This window comes from Perissodus microlepis, chromosome 11 (genome assembly GCF_051167445.1).
Source record: "Perissodus microlepis isolate ML-2025 ecotype Zambia chromosome 11, ASM5116744v1, whole genome shotgun sequence".
NCBI lineage: Eukaryota > Metazoa > Chordata > Actinopteri > Cichliformes > Cichlidae > Perissodus > Perissodus microlepis.
In genome coordinates, this window is record NC_140471.1 from 20,194,109 (window position 1) to 20,212,100 (window position 17,992).

Consider the following 17,992-nt stretch of genomic DNA (forward strand, 5'->3'; position numbering starts at 1 on the left):
AGCTTGTTCATCATTTAAGGCATTTTCTAAATTAATACGCGTTTTCCCTGCACAGCATGGCACTACTTAGTTCATAAAGCACATTACGATGCCTGTTTTAACAGATGACATCACAGAACCCAGAGGAAGCCGGACTTATCACTGCACAACCTCATATAACGAATGAGATGGGAGGAAGTGAAATGAAATGATGAATAATGTGCTCGTTAAATTTGTACTTTTTCAACTTGCAAAACATTTCCCGCAGCTGATCACACGACAGACAAACCCGTGATATCACTGCTTCTCACATTATTAAATATCTCTGCTCTCTGATACCTGGTGTGACCTGCTCTGCAGGAGACAGCACGGAGGAATTAGATTCACTCTAAATGTCCGGGTCAGGCCGAGAGTTTTTCTTTAACGATGGACATTTGGCAAAATCCTTTGATCCAAGGTGGATCTCGCTGAACTAATCTCACACCTGCATGAGTCAGCAAAACTTCCAAAGCACAGTTTCCTTTACCGCCAGGACACACTAGAAAGAAAAATAGGATGACAACCTCCGTGGGACTTGGAGAAATTGATGGTTATCCAGAGATCACAAAGGTTTTTTTCACTTTCAGTGACCGACTCCAAGTTAACCAACTGAGCTGAGTTTGCAACCACTGGCTGACCACAGGTCGAGTAGTGGGAGGCAACCGGTCTCCAATCACTGCAATCACTCTCAGACAGATTGGTGAAGGTTCACAAAGTATTGACATGTAATTTACACACAAACAGATTCCAACAAATTTCTGTTAAGTGTGAATTTCTCTGTGTATGTCAACATATTTGCAATTTTCACTTATCACAAACAGATTGCATACAGTCTCCAACTTGATTCCACTCAATTGCAAACTGACACCAGACTGATTTGGTCCTATTGCCATTTCACTATAAGTTGGGTGCAAGAGGTGACAGACCTAGTACGTTTCTTCAAAACAAAAGTCAGAAAATGTACACACGTTCTGAATGGATATACTATTGTTAATTGACAGTGTCATCATTTTTAGTTCCTTTTTGCATTAGAATTAACATAGCCTGCATCAAAAACATGGTGATCAAGTCAAATACTAATGACAAAGTGCATTTTGTGAGGATAGGAGTGTTGAAAGGTTCACAGAGTTAAACGATGTGAGAGAAAGACGGGTGGAGGTGGACAGCAGAAACGATGACATCAAAGAAAGTAAAAGAGTGTGGAAAAGAGGGCAGGTGTAGAGGTTTCTGCGCTGTTATCAAATGCCATCGAAATTAAAGTCAGCGTGAGGTTAAGTGAAGAGGTTAATGTCACTACTGGGGACCTTTAAACTTAACTACAGTTTTCACAGATCAGATGTGAACTATCTGAATATAACCTGTGGTATTTTGATTTTATTTTGCACCCTCAGCAGTCCTTCACTTCCTGTTACAAGTAGTGGTTGATACACACATGCACACACACACCCACACACACAGTGTTAATTTGACTTGCCAGGGAGGAAATAGTGTGATTCGCTTGAGTAGGTCCCTGGACATGAATCTAAAGACAGTAGGGAGCGTGCAGAGCAATCAAGTGATAAAGCTTATTATCTGAGAGGAGCTATATTCTAAGACTTATTATCTACCAGGAGTTAAATGACTTTCAGGTCCTCAAAGGCCTGGTGGCCTGGTTTGACTCGGCAGGAGAGAGAAAAGAGAGGTGGCAGGAGGAAGAGGGATAGTAGAGGACAAGTGAAAAGGGAAGGAAGAGAGATGTGTGAGAGAAGCAAACAGGTGATGCTGGCGAAGGGGAGGGAGATGAGAGGGGGAAGGAAAGGAAACCCAGATGTGAAGAAGGAGGAAGAGGAGGCACAGAGGTGCAAGAGAAAACCAAGAGGATCAGAGGGGAAGTTGAAAGGCAAGGTTGGGAGAGGAGAAGGTGATTCATAGGCGTGGGCAGTCACTTTTCTGTCTTCATACAACTGCTGAGAAACCAATCTTCTGTTTAGGGTTGGCAAATATACTCCACAAAGCTGCAGGGTTCTGCATTGTGTCTTTGTTGAAGCAGTTCAGGTAGTTTACCACTATAGATACTGTAGATAGTTTATTGCCTTGGATACCACAGGTGTTGGCATAGCAACAATAGATTTGGAGTGTCTGTGCTTACTAGGAGCAAACATCGGGGCTGAACTGTTACTTCACTTAAGGATGAGCTACCACATGATTGATACAGTGGAGCAGACTTACAGCTGCAGCTGTACTGTAGTGCATGCTTAATGTGTTGTCCATTATCAGAGAAACAGATGTAATATAAAACAATCAGACTGGGTTTTTTGCATTTTTTCCAGCGTGAATGAAACAAGCTGAGGGGAGGAAGTGATGTGATTCATTCTGGCATAGCACGGCACATGAAAACAGCATTGTCACATTTGCAGTTTACGTTGCAAAAGCTTTGAGTTAAAGTAGCACACATAGTACTTTTTAGGGATGAAAAGTGACTAGACTACTGTCTCAAACATTGAGGACTGTAGGTCTATAAATCCATGCTTTTTCTGTTCCCTCAGGGGTCTACTCACTGGTTTGGAAATAATTTTGGATCACATACTTCTGAGCATCAATCAGGGTTTGTTTGTTTTGTTATCTTTGACTTAGATTTATCCAATAAGGTTATTAACAAATGCCTTACTGAAAAAAAACTTCCAACATTCCCCTACTTAACAAGTGTTTAATGTCCTAATACAGAGTTATCACGGTGAACATATTTAACCATCAAGTCAGCTTTGAGTTTAATGTTAGCCCAGTGCCTGTCTAAACATACAATATTGACAAAGCTAATGCAAAGTATGGGCTGTTTAATCAGAGCAAGTGTTTTTCTATGCAAATGAACTAAGCACTCTTTTGACTTAAAAGGCCAACTCACTGCAACAGCATGAACTGAAGAAGAAAAAAAAGCTAACAGGAATTTTAATAACTAAATCAATTAACACAGTGTCCATTACCTGCAGGTCAAATTACTTCCTGATTTCTATTATCTTGGATAGTAGGAAATACTTATTTCTTAAGACATGACACAGACTACAACAAATTGCCTTGGTTCGTTAAGATTATTCTTTATTATGAAGTGCCACAAAATGCTTTGTGTTCATTGTGCTTACATTGTCTGAATACTGGCTCAAAAAAACCCAGGAGGTCCTCACTCTGCAACAGAGATCCAACCCTCCTGAGGTAAGGTGTGTCAGATATCACTATACAGCAGTAAAAATGTCTCAATCCAAAGGATTCTTTACAAACCCTCTTGCAATAAATGATTATTTAGGTTTATTACCATTCTTTAACTTGAAAATACAAAAAAGAAGAGAGGTCAAGCTAGTACAAGGTTTTTAATTCTTCTCTACCTGAATTCTAGTTAGTTTCATTGTGCTACTTTCTTTAGGGTGGAGATGACTAAAATGGAAGTGCTTAAAGAGGCCAGACCAGGAGCTTGGCCAGAGACAGACACACAGACAAACAGACTCAAAACGAATCCTTTCTCCTTTAAAAACCACTTAACAGCCACACGTCCACTTTAGCCCTAATACATTTAGACTACAGTGCAAAGTTTCAACCAGAGTTTACAATGATACAATTTGGGATAAGTAAACAGTTAGAGAAACTGCAGAGATGATACTTTCACCCTTTTTTGTCCTATTCTTACGTCTACTATCAGTGTCTGAGAAACGTGTGTAGAAAAATAAAGGTGATGCTTTTGTTCTCTTTGCGTAAAGGGAATCGCAATCATGCTTTTAACACTGTTTTTGCAGCTGTTTGCCTATTTTGTATTTATAACTGTTGTTGGGTATTTTGGCCAAAATCATACATAAAAAGGCAAAAGTGCTCGGCCATAACAGACTGGAGCGCTATGACTAATCATCTGATACAATTCAAGTAATTGCAGCTCAAATCTAGTTCATACATCAGGAAAGGAGATAAGACCTACAATTTGCTGACTCACACACTGATTCCCTCAGTCACAACAGAAGTGCTTCCTTTATATTGCCTTTAAAAAAGTTTCTTTGTAAAATATAATTGTATTGTATTGTGTTATTGTGCGGCAAAGCATTTATCACAAACTGTAGACTTTTTGACTTTATAAAATTGTCAACCATGGCTGCCTTTGATCATTCATCTCTGAGATAAAAATTTGTTTAGCTAATGCCTCCACATAACCGTGTTGTCCTTTTGTCCGTGTGCCCTTATAAACTGTGTTCAATACCAGCCAGTCCGGACTTACACTGAGTGTCTGAGGAAGCACTGCAATTACAAAAAGCTTTGTTTGTTAAAGATTCACATCTGAATATTAAACCTGTTTTATTTTTTTAATTGCTCAAGCTTCACTGTACACAAAAGTTTAGTCACCCCAAATGGCTCGTCAGCAGGCACCGTGTGCTCACATGTGAGGACGTGCACCCATGCATCTGTGCACCCGTGTTTATGTTTCTATGCGAGATTACGATGTCGACGTGCTGCATTTTATGATGAACACACAAACATTTTCCTGTGCAAATCTGTGTGTCCTCAGTCTGTCTCCTGGGAAGCTCCATGAATCTGTAGAAAAGGTTTCTGAGCTGCAGAGAACTGGGTTCAGCAACACTGGTATTGACCACCTAGATTAAAGGTTAAATCTTCCATGGGGTCGGGGTTGATTAAAGTTAGCCTGTACGTAGGTTTCTCGATCTTAGAGTTACCCTTCAGTTGGCCCAGTAGGGGTGAGTGGAGCCTACTGCAGAATAATCAGAACTCAGTCTGGTGTATCTACAACAGTTGTAGCTAAGCTGCAATCTGACCATCAAGCTAAAGTGCATGCTGTTCCTGTGGTTTAAGAAAGCACGCTTTATGGGTTGGAAGCGAACCGGAAGAGCAGATGAGTAATTGCATTTCGGCTGAAGTCGACTTTGGTTCAACTTCAACTAAACTTTGTTGTTAACAGATAGCAGCTGCATGTCATATATGCTAGCTGTCAATTAAGGGTGATGAATATCTTATTGCATATTTATCCAATCTGATTGCTATTTTAACCTTAACATAAAGATAAAATTGGTGTTATTAAACTTGGCCGACTGTGACAGGAAATACTGTTTAAACACATTTAAGTGTCATTTTGCCATCTCATAAACTTCAGTAAACCACTGAATTTTGATGTATGGCCAATTATCCAATCTAAGTATAATGAAAAGGCCTGAGCCAAAGTAAGGCCTTGTTTGTTTTTGTTAACAATTGAATCACTAGAGCTATTGCAGAGCAGGGCAGTCAGGGTCAGTAGTTATCCTACAATAGGCCTCTCACCCAGCAGGCAGCTGATCCCAGCCTCTCTAGTCTACATCCTACATTAGTTCTACTCACTAAGAGGCAGGCAGTGCATAACAAGAGAGGAAAGACAGGACTTTTCTTTTTGATACTCTAACACTACATTGGCATGTTCCCTGATGTCTGTAATATTAGTATTTTTTCTGTTTATGACTATAGGTGAAGTAAAACATACCTGATTTTTAAACTGCTATACAGTAGTAGGTAATACTTCATAACTTCATCATAAAATACCATGCATTAAGTGATTATTGCTTTTAAAGAGTCCTATGGAGGCTCCAAGAGAAAAAAATAATAATATTGCCCTCGGGTTCTAGCTATAGGATTTTGGCAAAAATCATAAGCTTTTTATGATGTTGGCATAGGTTTTCATAATTTTTTTCTGTTTTCTTTTTTTTTTGCATGCAATAACGTTAATAAGAAAAAAGGTATTAACAACATAATAGGAAAAAATAGTACTCAAAAAAGTGACATATGCTTTGGCCTGTAGTGGTAAAAAGAGGTTGGCAAATATCCTACATACATATACAGAAATTAAAGTGCAACAAATAAATGGCAACACTTTTCATTGTTATCAAATCAAGTATAAACACATAAAAAAGAAAAAAATGTCAAAACAAATAAATCAATAAATAAATAAATAGTATTTTGACCTCAGTAGTGGAGAGAATATGGTCACTTGGTGCAGCAGAGCATTATTATCATTATTATTACTATTATTATTACTATAATTCTTCCAAAAAAGAAACAAAATCAGAATGAAAAAACTTTCACTGCATTTGAGTGCAGGGAGGAAACTAGTAGCTATAAGCTTACTATTGTCTTTGTCGTCATCCTCATCGTCATCCCTTTTTCCAAAATATACGGAGTCATACTGTATCTAGAAGCCAGGAGGAAGTCAGTATTAATGTCTCCATCCTCAATGGACAGAGGAAGAGGACGTGAAGAGTTGTGTTTTTGTTTGTTTTTTTGAGGAAGTGCATGCGTCGATCAGTTAAATCCTTAAGTGGGCAAATCTCAAGGAGAAAAAATTGTGCTATCTTCATCATATTCATTATCACGAATAGGCTCCAAGGGAGGCGAGGTGGGGGAGGGGGCAGAGGGCCAGTGAGGAGGGGTGAGGAGGGAAAGCAAGGTCACATTCTGACCCAAAAATATATTGTTTGTGTCTGCAGTTAAGTCCGTAAGGGTAATTGTAATTCACGTCTGCAGTTTTGTCTCGTTTGATCTATATGGGGGGTCATGCATCTAGGGGGCCGAGAGGAGAGAAGGGGCCTTTGAAGCAAGCAGACTCATAGTGCTTGTTCAGGTAACTCTTGAGCGCGAAGGTCTTGTTGCAGCGTTTGCACTTGAAGTGTTTGAAGGCCGAGTGGGTCTGCATGTGAGCGCGCAGGTTCGAGCGGTCTGCGAAGGCCTTCCCGCAGTGGGCGCACCCAAACGGTTTCTCCCCTGTGTGCGAGCGCATGTGGCCCTGTAAAAGCCAAGGTCGGCTGAACGCCTTTCCGCACACGTCGCACTTGTGCTTGAGGTCATGAGTGAGCAGGTGCATGGCCATGGCGGGCATGGACACGTACACCTTCCCGCAGGTCGGGCATTTCTTTGCCAGCTTGCTGTCCAGCGAGCGATGCGTTTGTTTGTGCCGGCTCAAGTTGGAAGACGTGGCGTAGGTTTTGCCGCACTCGTTACAGGTGTGCCTCTGGATGGTCCTGGGGCTGCTGAGAGCTTTCCTCTTCGAGCGGCCATCGGTGATGAAGAAGGCATCGACTGTGTAACCCTCGCTCACTGCAGCGTCTCCATTGATATAACCATCTGTGAGTTCTGAGCCAGGGCTGTCAGGAGACTCAGAGTCGGGAGCCCCATAGTCACTGTGGATACCGTCGTAGAGAGGATCAGGAGAGGGGACCTTGATGCCACTGTCACTCTCACCATCGTACACAACAGGGCTGATGTAGTCACTGATGTAACCAGCTGTTAATGGAAAACAGACAACAGTATTAGCATATTGAAAAGAGAGCTCATCTTAACATGGTATGGAAATTTAGTGGTGTACAGGACTTGACCAAAACATTAGTTACTGGTGCCCCTATTGACATAACTTGATAGGTAGTAAAGAAACTGCTATGTTAAGATTAAGGTGGCAAAACATTTTCTCTGATCACAGAGAGATCCATACCAACAGGAAATGTGAAGGGCATTAATTCCTGCACGCGGAGAAAACTGCAGGAAACACATGAATAAGTCCAGATTAGCATTAAACTGCTGTAGCCTGCTAGACAAGCTTATCTTTCAGTACAGATACAGTAATGACAGAGATTCAGTACGCTGACCAGAATTACACAATCTGAATTGGTGGAATTAAATAAGCGCTTACTCACTGATGCAAACTATTATAATATGCCATTTGGGATATACAGCTGGCTTTACACAGCTGTGTGATGTTTTCCCCTGAATCTTCTTCCCACTCGAGTGCATTTATGTTTATAATAAAGACATAGAGATGGGATAAATATTTCAAACAGCTGGTTCATCCCACCAGTAACTTGTTGCTGACATGTTACTGTAGAAACACAAGAAAGCCTCCACCAAGTGTTATGGGCAACAACAACAAAAAAACAGTGACATGACAGGTGTTACTGTATTATATTTGATGAAAAACCAATTTGAATTTCCTTTTAAATAAAACCACATATGGCACCAAAGTATGTGAAACATAAGGCAACAGTAAGATCTATTCCTCATCTCACTCTAAATGTAGAGATATAGATTTTAAGAGGCTTTTCAAATGTGAGTGAGCACACCACCGTAATACTGCCACATCTGTGTCCAAGTCAGATCCCTGCATTTGTCTTGCAGATATGACAGTCTCTGTAATCAGCTCACAAACAGCAGATCAGCAGCAACAGGAGCTGCACGTAAAAAAATGCAAATAGACATTTTAAAATACTGAGCGTTAGTCACTTGCCTGCATAACTGTGGACCTTAGCGGTGTATTGAAAGGGTCTGCAGGGTTAGGGTTTGTTCAGGGATAATTCAGCAATACATTTCCCTTAGCCATCAAAGGCTGCAGTCAAGACACTTCTTCTGTAAATGGTAAATGCACGCAAGCTGACCCTGAACTCGAGAGAGCTGATTTAGCGTGTGAAAATGAGCATCAGCACCACGGACAGATCCAGTGCAGTGCGTGTCAGGGGCACGATGACGGCAGGCCTGCAGTACCGGCTTGTGGTGTGGTGTTTCTTTTCTTTGTTTCACAAATCTGTGGAGTTGATGACTTGGAGGACAGGCTTTAATTACAGGAATCCATTCAAAAGCTGTACAGGGACACACAGCACAGTCAGCTTATGCTCCTGTTCCCTGATGATTGATGCATTTTTGGAGAAAAATAACGCTCATTCAAATTTTATGTGGAAAATAATACATATGTACTTCTTTAATGTGTACTAACCAGCATTATATATAAACAAATGGGTCATACATTTTTAGATTTAAGCGTAAATCAATACCTTTGTCAGTATGCACTTGTTGTACACTGCTGTTTATATTTTTAATATGGATCGACAGGTTGGATAAGTTAATAGCTCCAATTCATCCTTAATTGTCCCTGAAGACAAGCTAATAGTGGCAATATTAGCTGAGCTTATATCAAGCTGCTCCAACAAAAACTATCAATAGAAACACATTAGGTTCAACACATAATAGAGTGTAAAAATGAACTGGAACAATAACTAACCTATAAGATAAGATCCAACTAATCAATGTTTTTGAGAGGCTGTTATTATGATGAAAGCACGAAATAATGACCACAGGTTTTGGGACACCTGCGTCGTAAATTCCTGTGCTCATTACTTATGTGGTCTCGGTAATGAACAAGCAACAAGCTCCATGTGACGCACATATTCTATCTCTCCACGTATGATCACAGCCATGTAACATCCACTACAACGTCCCGTCACATCATTCACTCACAGGACGCAGGGCGGGACATAAATTATTCCAAAGCCGGTTCGTTCAAGCACAAGGTTGTTCCCAACACTGCGTTCTGCTGTGGGCTGACTCTGCTCCGAGCCATGTAGAAGCTGCATTAAGCTGTTAACATCGCATGTTAGGGATGGAGACAAAAGGTGGCCGGGACAGGCTGAACAGGCGGCTGATGGCGTGTGAGACCTAGAAGGGCTTGTTAACTTCGACGTCATAAATACATCGCTGACAGCTTTCTTGCTTTACGTGCTGAGAATCACAGACAGGTCCGCGCATGGGACGCACATGTTAGCATGTGGATGACACTGGGACGGGAGTCATGCGGTCTACACGGGCAGAGGCATCGCTCTCTTTCTTTTCTTCCCCCTGTAAAATGTGACGCACATAGTTGCAGGTTGTGAGGAAGTTTGCAGCTTTGGAGGAGCACAAAACAGCCAATCATTTTGAGTCTTTTCGAGATAATTACAAAAGTCACCCTCATATGGCTAAAGAAACGTCTGAAAATGGTATAAGAGAAGAAATGCATCCACATTCAACAGTTACAGCGTCATAGCCACGGTGCAGAAATCTGCCAACACTGCAAAACTGGGACAGGCACACCTGTACAGAGCACGAGGGGGAAGGGCCACGCACAACGTCGAAAGATGAGCCTGAGATGAGACTCATTTTATATGCAAAGAAGAAAGCAATGTTTCAGGGCAACACTAAAAACCTGTTAGAGTGTTTTACAAGACAACGTTGTTATATAAAGGATGTTAAAACGATGTGTGTGCTTCACCTGCAGGCGAAGGTGAAGACTTATGTCAGAAGACCATTATGCAGCTTTTACATACGCACACACACACACACACACACACACACACATATATATACACTTATCAGGAGATAACCACGGTGTTCCATCAGATTATTTTCTGCAAACTCAGAGCTACATGGGAGGCAGCTCTTGTGCATCTCAAACATCACCCCGAGCTTGCAGAAGCATAACCGCAAAGGGTTTCGACTAAAACCAAGTGAAAGTGAGCTCGATATGAATAACCACTGTCCCGTTTCTGTCTCCTTTAAGCTTACTTACACTGCGAAGGGAGAGAAAGACCCCGCTGGGTGTAAGCCAGAATCGATGAAACATGCGACGCGCTTGATTTAGTTGATTTCACAAGTGACCTTTTCGCTTCGGCGGCAGCTCAACTCCTAGAGTTGAGCCCAAACGCTTCGACCGAGGATAATGTAACTTATGTACCCCGGTAAATAAAGTCTTAGACTGTGCGGTGTGGTAACATCCAGTTATCAGAGTGCATAGTTTTATGAGATTGACAGGTCTTCTGTGTTTTACTGTCTGAGCTCTTTTGCAGAAGTGAAGCAGCATGCAATTCTTTCACAGTCTGTGCTATTGATAACGCTTTGCTCCACTTTGATATTTTTCAATGCGCTGATTAGTGGAGGGCTTTGAAGCTTTTATTACCCGTGAGAAAAGTAACAAGCGTGTGGTAACTCTATGCTGTCTGATGTTTTGTAATTATCTGCCTTGATTACACCCACATCACCCCACAGGTAGCCAGCCACTCTGCAATAAGTTTCAGAGGTTATTGATGTTAGATGATGCTATACGCAAGATAAAAGGTGAAGAAAAAAGGAAATGCTGTGCTGATACACTCTGAGTTCACGCTTAGATTTTATAGTTATTGTTTGGCAGGAATGTGCACCGGTGTATCAAGCCCCAGGGTCAATTTTTAACGACCAATCACAGGAGGGAATCCCTTTAAGGCACAACAGGTAAATCCTGTTGAAGTCTCAGTCTTATTTCGGAAACATGTTCCCACCTTCGCCAACCTCCTCCTCTGTGAAATCGATTTTCTTCCGAGACACCTGTTAGTGCGCGCTGTGTAGGCTGCATGACCTACCTTTGTCATGTAGCCGCAGGCTGAGGTCTGTCCTGTGCCGGTAGGCGTTCTCCAGATCCGCCCCGGTGGAGAAATCATCCAGTTTCACCTTTTTTACCAGGAAAGACCTTGGCATGGTGGTGAGACACCGACAAGCTGCGCACACACACGCACTCACAAACACAACGACACACACTCGCAAACACAGCCGATCGCCGACAGGCAGGCCAGCGTGGTGATTCGCCCGTGACACACCAATCAGACCGGCGGGCCGGGGGAAGATTGTCTTCAGATTGGGGAGAAAGCGCGAGCCTTGAACTGATCCGGTGAAAGAGTTGACGATCAACAAGCGCTTGTGTGTTCTTCCTCTTCTGCTCCGGTCTCTCTCGCTGTCGTCTGCCCGCCCCGTTTAGTCCTCGCGCACAGGAGGAAAGAAATGCAACTTCAGCACCGGACAGCTCCCTCCGAGGCGCGGGGAGGGGGTACGGGGGAGGCGAAGGGGTTGCCTCGTGCTCTTTTGAGCTCGCGGGAAGGCTGCAGACCAGGGGACAGAGGGCTCGCGAGCAGTCAGGGGAGATAAATAAATAAATAAACGAAACAGGCGATGGAAGACACCCCGCAACGCGCTCGGGCCTCTTTAAAGAAGAGGAAGAGGAGATGGAGCAGGGAGAGGAGGAGGAGGAGGAGGAGGGAGGGAGGGATGCGAAGAAAACAAGAGGGAAAATTGAAGGATAATTTTTGGAAGCTTTTCAGTAAGAGAAAAAAAACGGTCGGACACCTCGTCCTCCCCTCTTTGCCAGAGAAATTAGTCCTTTATTCCACCTGATGACGACCACTCAGGCCGGTAAGAAAAAAAAAAGAAATCACAGTAAGACTCCCTGCGGACGGATACATCAACAGCATCCCTTCTTTCTCTCCTCTCTGTATCCCTCTCTCTCTCTCTCTCTCTCTCTCTCTTCCCCTCGTCTCTCTCTTTGCAGCTTCCGCGAGGTGTTCCCGTGAGTGTGCCGTCTCGCGATCAGCTGTTGGCATTTATACGGCGCAGTGAGAGAGAGAGAGTGAGAGAGAGAGAGAGATGGGGGATGGATAGACGCACGAGTAGAAGGAGTGCTTAATTTAATCCATCCCACATCCCCGGGGAGCGACGACTGGCCCGGATGATTTATTGAAGCTGTTATCACCCCCCCTTCTTTCTCTGTCTTTCATTCTCCTTTCTCCCCTTCTCTTCATTTGTGTGTGTGTGTGTGTGTGTGTGTGTGTGTGTGTGTGTGTGTGTGTGTGTGTGTGTGTGTGTGTGTGTGTGTGTTTGAAAGAGAGAGAGAGAGAGAGAGAGAGACGCCATGTTCTGAGGAGATAAGACTGAAAATTATTGTTATGGTTTTTTAAGCTCATCGATTTGATTGCGCTATCGCGGCGTGTAACACGAATTTTAAATATTGTCCCATTGTGCACGATTCTTAGCAGTCCATGTACTTTCGGTTTTTTTGGGTCTCCCCCTACATTTGAGCATATTGTATCTTTTCTTTCTCTCTCTCTCTTTCCTTTCCCATCACATGGATTTTACGGCGGAATATTAACTAGCATGCTGAGAGCCTACTAATTATCATTAATGTCGCCCCGAAGGCAAATGGTTGCAGACCAAATGGAGTGTTTTACAGTGGCTGAAGGTAGAGTACTGTCAGCTCCAGGGTCACACCGGGTTCACTGAAAACTTTTCCTGCAAGATGTCGATATTATGTAATAACAGCGATCTTTTAAGATGAATGAATCACATGTATTCAGACTTTTCATGTTCCATGAGTATGAGATTAATTCAAGTTATTTCACTGTGAAGTGGAAGAGGGGAAAGTCATCCTTTCAATTAGGTAGTCCAGTGTTTTAAATTTGAGTGTCATGCGTGATCTAAAATGTGGCTTTGCATGGGCTGACACAATAATTACACACTGCTGTGTTGCTTTGGGCCTAAATGCAAGTGCAAATGTCTAAGATTGAAGGTAAAGTGTTGCTTTACGTTTTTGAACAGCTGGAAAGTTGATAAACATCTGTTACAGGTTAGAGGGAGCTCAGTGGATAAGTCAGATCCAGAGAGAACACACTTAAAGACCACCAGTTTGTCCTTTTAATAACTGGTGTTAGAGGTTATTGGTGGTAATACGGTCTGCATAAACTTGGTTTCACCTAAACCAAAATCTGTGGGAAATTTGAGGGTAAAAACATTTAGCTTCAAAGGTATTAATTAAAATTTAAATAAACACATCACTTTCTTAATAAATGCTTTAATGTGTGTTCAATCATCTCTTTCTCATTCAGAGAAAAATATTGCATTATCGCATTGTAATTATTATATTAATAGTACTGTTCTGGTTCTCAGCTCCAAAACTATTTTATTTGAGGAATATCAACATGTGAGGAAAAATTATTTGCCAGATAAATATTAAAGATTTAGACTATTTATGTCTAATGACAGAAACGTAACAAAAGGGATTTTTGTCGGATATTTTTTTTTTTTTAGCTATGAGGATCATCCTTGACTAAGACTTTTTTTTAATCTTCAGTCTTTCTTTTGAAGTAAATTAACTCATAATCTCTGTCAGACAGACAGATGGAGAAGGACAGCACACGGATGTCAAGTTAGAGAGGCAGATTTGGAGAAGGAGGGGTTTATTTTCTTTGTTTGCAGTGATGATAAGAGCTTGTTTGAGCTCAGTGGATGGATATCTAGGGACTGGAGGAGTCATGTGAGCAAAAATAAGTGTGCAGAAGTTCAAGGTGGTTTGGTGTGACTTGTATGTATGTGCACCTTATATTGATTACAGCCCATGTGACCAGTGCAGTCTGTGTGTTCAGTATTTTTTGATGATAAATCATGACTGTGAAAGCATTCTGTGGATTGTGTGTGTGTGTGTTTGCGTGTGTGTGAGTGTGTGGGTGTGTGTGTGTGTGTGTGTCCATCTGTTGTCCTTAATCAGGGAAAGAGCAGATGAGTTCCGTCACCTGGAGACTGGCTCAGGGAGGTCCAATTAAACACACAAACTCACACACGCACACACACACACATACACACGCAACTGGCCTCACACATGAACACACAACACACAACACCCTCTACAACAACTGTCAGTCGACTAAAATAACCCACAACATTAACAATGTGTTTCATCATCACTAGTGGATATGTGGGTACACACACATACACACACTGACAAACACATATGGACTAATAAGACACACACACACACATCCGATGCACTGAAACAGGTCTTAGTACACACAGGCACACTTCAGACTCATGCATAAAGGTTTAAAGTGCTTCCTGTGTTTAGATTAAGTATTAGTTGACATTCGGCATATTGAAAATTAGTTTTACTCTTAATTCAAATGCCAAAGCATGCTAGGCGTCACTCATTGTGTCTGTATCAGACCCAGGAAGTGAGAGTAATTTCTAAAGATATTTCACTGCAAAGTACATGAGTGTGAACTGTAGCCAAAAGTGGAAAGCTCTAGGTGTTCTCTGTCTGCTGTCATCCTCACACTTCGCTAACAGCGCCATACTTTATTTTTAGGGAGGTTTTTAATTTGTGAGGAATATATATATATATATATATATATATATATACACATACTGTTTGAAATGTTTGAATGGTGTAAAATGTGTACCTTCGTGTGTCTTATTTACTATTGCAGTAGAAATAGAAGTGATTACACTCCTCATAATTTAAGGGAAGCTCCCTTGCCTCCTTCCTGTGACTGCATTACTGTTTTAGTAAAGTTTAACCTTGTAGTTTCTGTCAAAGAGCACCCAAAGCATTTGTTTTAGGTATTTTTCTCCACCAGCATCCACAGAGGCTGACATTATGCAATGTCCTTCACACTGTCCGAGCTGTCACAGAGACTCTGATTTCCACTGATAACGGTTGTGCAAAGAGCCGGACTGTGCAGTAGTCCATGGACAGCCACTGGCGCTATGGCTACTTGTATACCTCCTGATTGTTGCTGGAGCTGAGCACCACTGATTTTTGGGGAGGGGTTTTAGAGGCTCATTGATCTTCTTGTATCCTTTTTCCATTTTTGTGAAGTCTTGCGGTTGGATTTTTCAATTCCTCTGCTAATTCTCTTCGATGAAGTAGCACAGTGCAGAGATACAGACACCATCATCTCCTTTTTGTTTCACTGATGTTTTTTTAATCACAGGTGTAATTAGTTTCACTGTGTTGGGTTTCCACTTGTTTAACAAAATAGTTTTCCTTAAGCATTTTTTAATGAAAAGGAAATATTTTTTACTTTAAAGGAAAACTGTGCTCTTCAATTTTGAAATTAGACAGGTATTTGGAGCCGATACGACTTTGAATCACGTAACATGTAACGAATATTGCTCAGGGGTGCACTCACTCCTGTTGTAATCATGTCATGATGTTTGTTTTACATTATAAGACTGATAATGATTCATAGTGCCAGAGAAAAGGACCTTCTATATATTTTTGTTTTAAACTAAAAATAGAAAATGAGGCAGTATTGCAGTATTGTCGTTACGTAAAGAGTGATCCATCCACTGTTAAGGTAACATTTTCTTCCATTTCCCCCTGTTTTTCTGTGTGTGTACACACTGTAAACCCTGTTAAAGCAAATTCTTTAATTTGGATCTTGAGCAAAGAAAAAAAAACTGGCTTAACGTGTGTGTGTGTGTGTGTGTGTGTGTGTGTGTGTGTGTGTGTGTGTGTGTGTGTGCGTGTCAGGCCTGAGGTTAGTCGTGATAGATGTCCGGTGCATTTTAATTGCCGCGGTGCCACGTCAAAGGACGACACCTGTGTTGTACACCAAACACAGAGACGCTGCCCATCTGCTCTGTGTACATTTTGAGTGAGGATGTGTGTAGGTGGATGTAGGTGGGTGTACAGGCAGCCATGCGACAGGCAGGCAGCATGTGCAGGGCTACTTGTTTTCCATCATTGTATAAACAGACCTAATTTTTCAGATGTATCTCTCATTATCATATCTCACCCCTGTGTGACTACACAGTATTTAAGCATCTTTCAGTATCACTTAGTGTATCAGCATTACATTTAACTTATTATTTGTGTTATAATTTTATTGTTATCATGTGGTTTGGGTGGGTTTTTTTTCCCTCACTTAAAACAAAATATTTCAAGTGTCAAAAATCACATTTCTGCCTCTTTCCCACTCTCTGTCTCTTTTTGCCTCTTATTTCGTCTTTCCTGAAGGTGAGTCTCTGTTCCGTCCTAAAGCTGTTCTGTCGCAGTAACGCTAAATATTGCTGAGCAGTTCTTCTCATCAGGCACACACATACACACACACATACATACACACATGCACACTTGCAGACACGCAAAAGTGCTGGGCTAGGGGAGAAATGTGGCCTGTTTCTTTGCAGTTTTTGATGACTCCCACTGTACTGGTGAAACAGAATGCAGTGTACATTAGCACAGGATAGAGTGTCCCAAAACGGAGGAGAGGAGAGGAGAGGAGAGGAGAGGAGAGGAGAGGAGAGGAGAGACATTTTTTTATGGTTGAGATGATTTCATTTGATTTATGATTCATCTCAGCTTGAAAAGATAAAGAGATCATATCTGTGGGTTGTACAGGGTGGGTTAAATATCAGACAGTATCACTCTAATTCACTATACATAACTATGATCAGTTGATTCCAATAAAAAGGGATCATTCTATATTTATTAAACACTTTTCATGCCAAGAGTGACTCTGTCAGTGACTTCAAACAGGATAAAACAGTTATCCTTGCTCGTTGCAAAGTACTGACATCTGCCTTTCAGCAGCTCAGTAATTAACAATTTATGTCCTGTTTGTGTCATTTGAATCCAAATAATAGTGTAAAAGCTACAAGCTGTAGCACAGGTTGCATGCAGGATTACCGCTTTAGTGGCTCCACTTGCCTGTGTCACTGTTAGGTTGCCAGATTTACCTCACATAGCCCCTGACAAATCACAACCTATTACACTCTGGGTTTCTGAAGGAAACCAAATATAATATGTTCACTAATCATCTATAGAGGTGCTGGTAGGCAGATTTTATTACATTTCGACAGAGCTGTTTCCCCTTTAAGTCTATGTGTTAAATAATTCTAGCTGTCTGCTGGCTCTAAGTTAATACTGAACGTATGAACACATTAGGGGTATTGATTTTGCTATCTAACTCACGCCGAGAATTTGAGCGTACATGTTATCTCCATAAAATATCACATTATTACTATACGAGAAAGAGGATCAATGCTATGGTTGAAAAATATAAACCAAATAGACAACAACAATAAATCAGTCATTGTATTTTGTGGTTCAGGACTTTGTCCATTAATATTCAGGGTTGGTAGTGAAATCATATGTCGAGGTGTTCTTAAGCAAAACACGTTACTCTCACTGTGTAGATTAATATACATTTACTGGCCACTTTGTTAGGTAAACCTTTCTACCACTGTTGCTTTCTGAACTGCTTTAATTCTTCATGTCACAGATTCAACAAGGTGCTGGAAACATTCCTCAGAGGGTTTGGTCTATATTGACACGATAACATCACAAAGCTGATGCTTATTTGTCAGCTGCGCATCCTTGATATGAATCTGCTGTTCCACCACAACCCAAAGGTCGTATATTGGTTGAGATCTGGAGACTGTAACATACATGAAAATAATCAAATTTTGAAATAAAATATCTCCCTCTGTTACTGCAGCTTCTGCATGCGTGTCCTGTTCATGTTTTGAAGAGGCAAAGCGTGAAATGGACACGCTATCGGTAACGGGTTGCATCAGCCTGTCAGTCACCAACAAATGTGCCACATTTAGA

At 41.5% G+C, this 17,992-nt stretch overlaps 1 protein-coding gene and 1 long non-coding RNA gene across 2 annotated transcripts in view; one reads left to right on the plus strand and one right to left on the minus strand.

Annotated features, from left to right (window-relative positions):
• LOC146377656 (uncharacterized) overlaps positions 1–17,992 on the plus strand; it is a 178,289-nt gene that overhangs the window by 124,631 nt on the left and 35,666 nt on the right. The window lies entirely within an intron of this gene.
• On the minus strand, positions 3,065–12,351 carry LOC146377658 (transcriptional repressor scratch 1-like). The gene is made up of 2 exons (XM_084943814.1): positions 11,202–12,351; positions 3,065–7,290 (listed from the first exon to the last, which is right to left on the minus strand). The coding sequence occupies exons 1-2, from the start codon at positions 11,314–11,316 to the stop codon at positions 6,563–6,565; spliced, it is 843 nt and encodes a 280-aa protein (XP_084799940.1). The 5' UTR covers positions 11,317–12,351; the 3' UTR covers positions 3,065–6,562.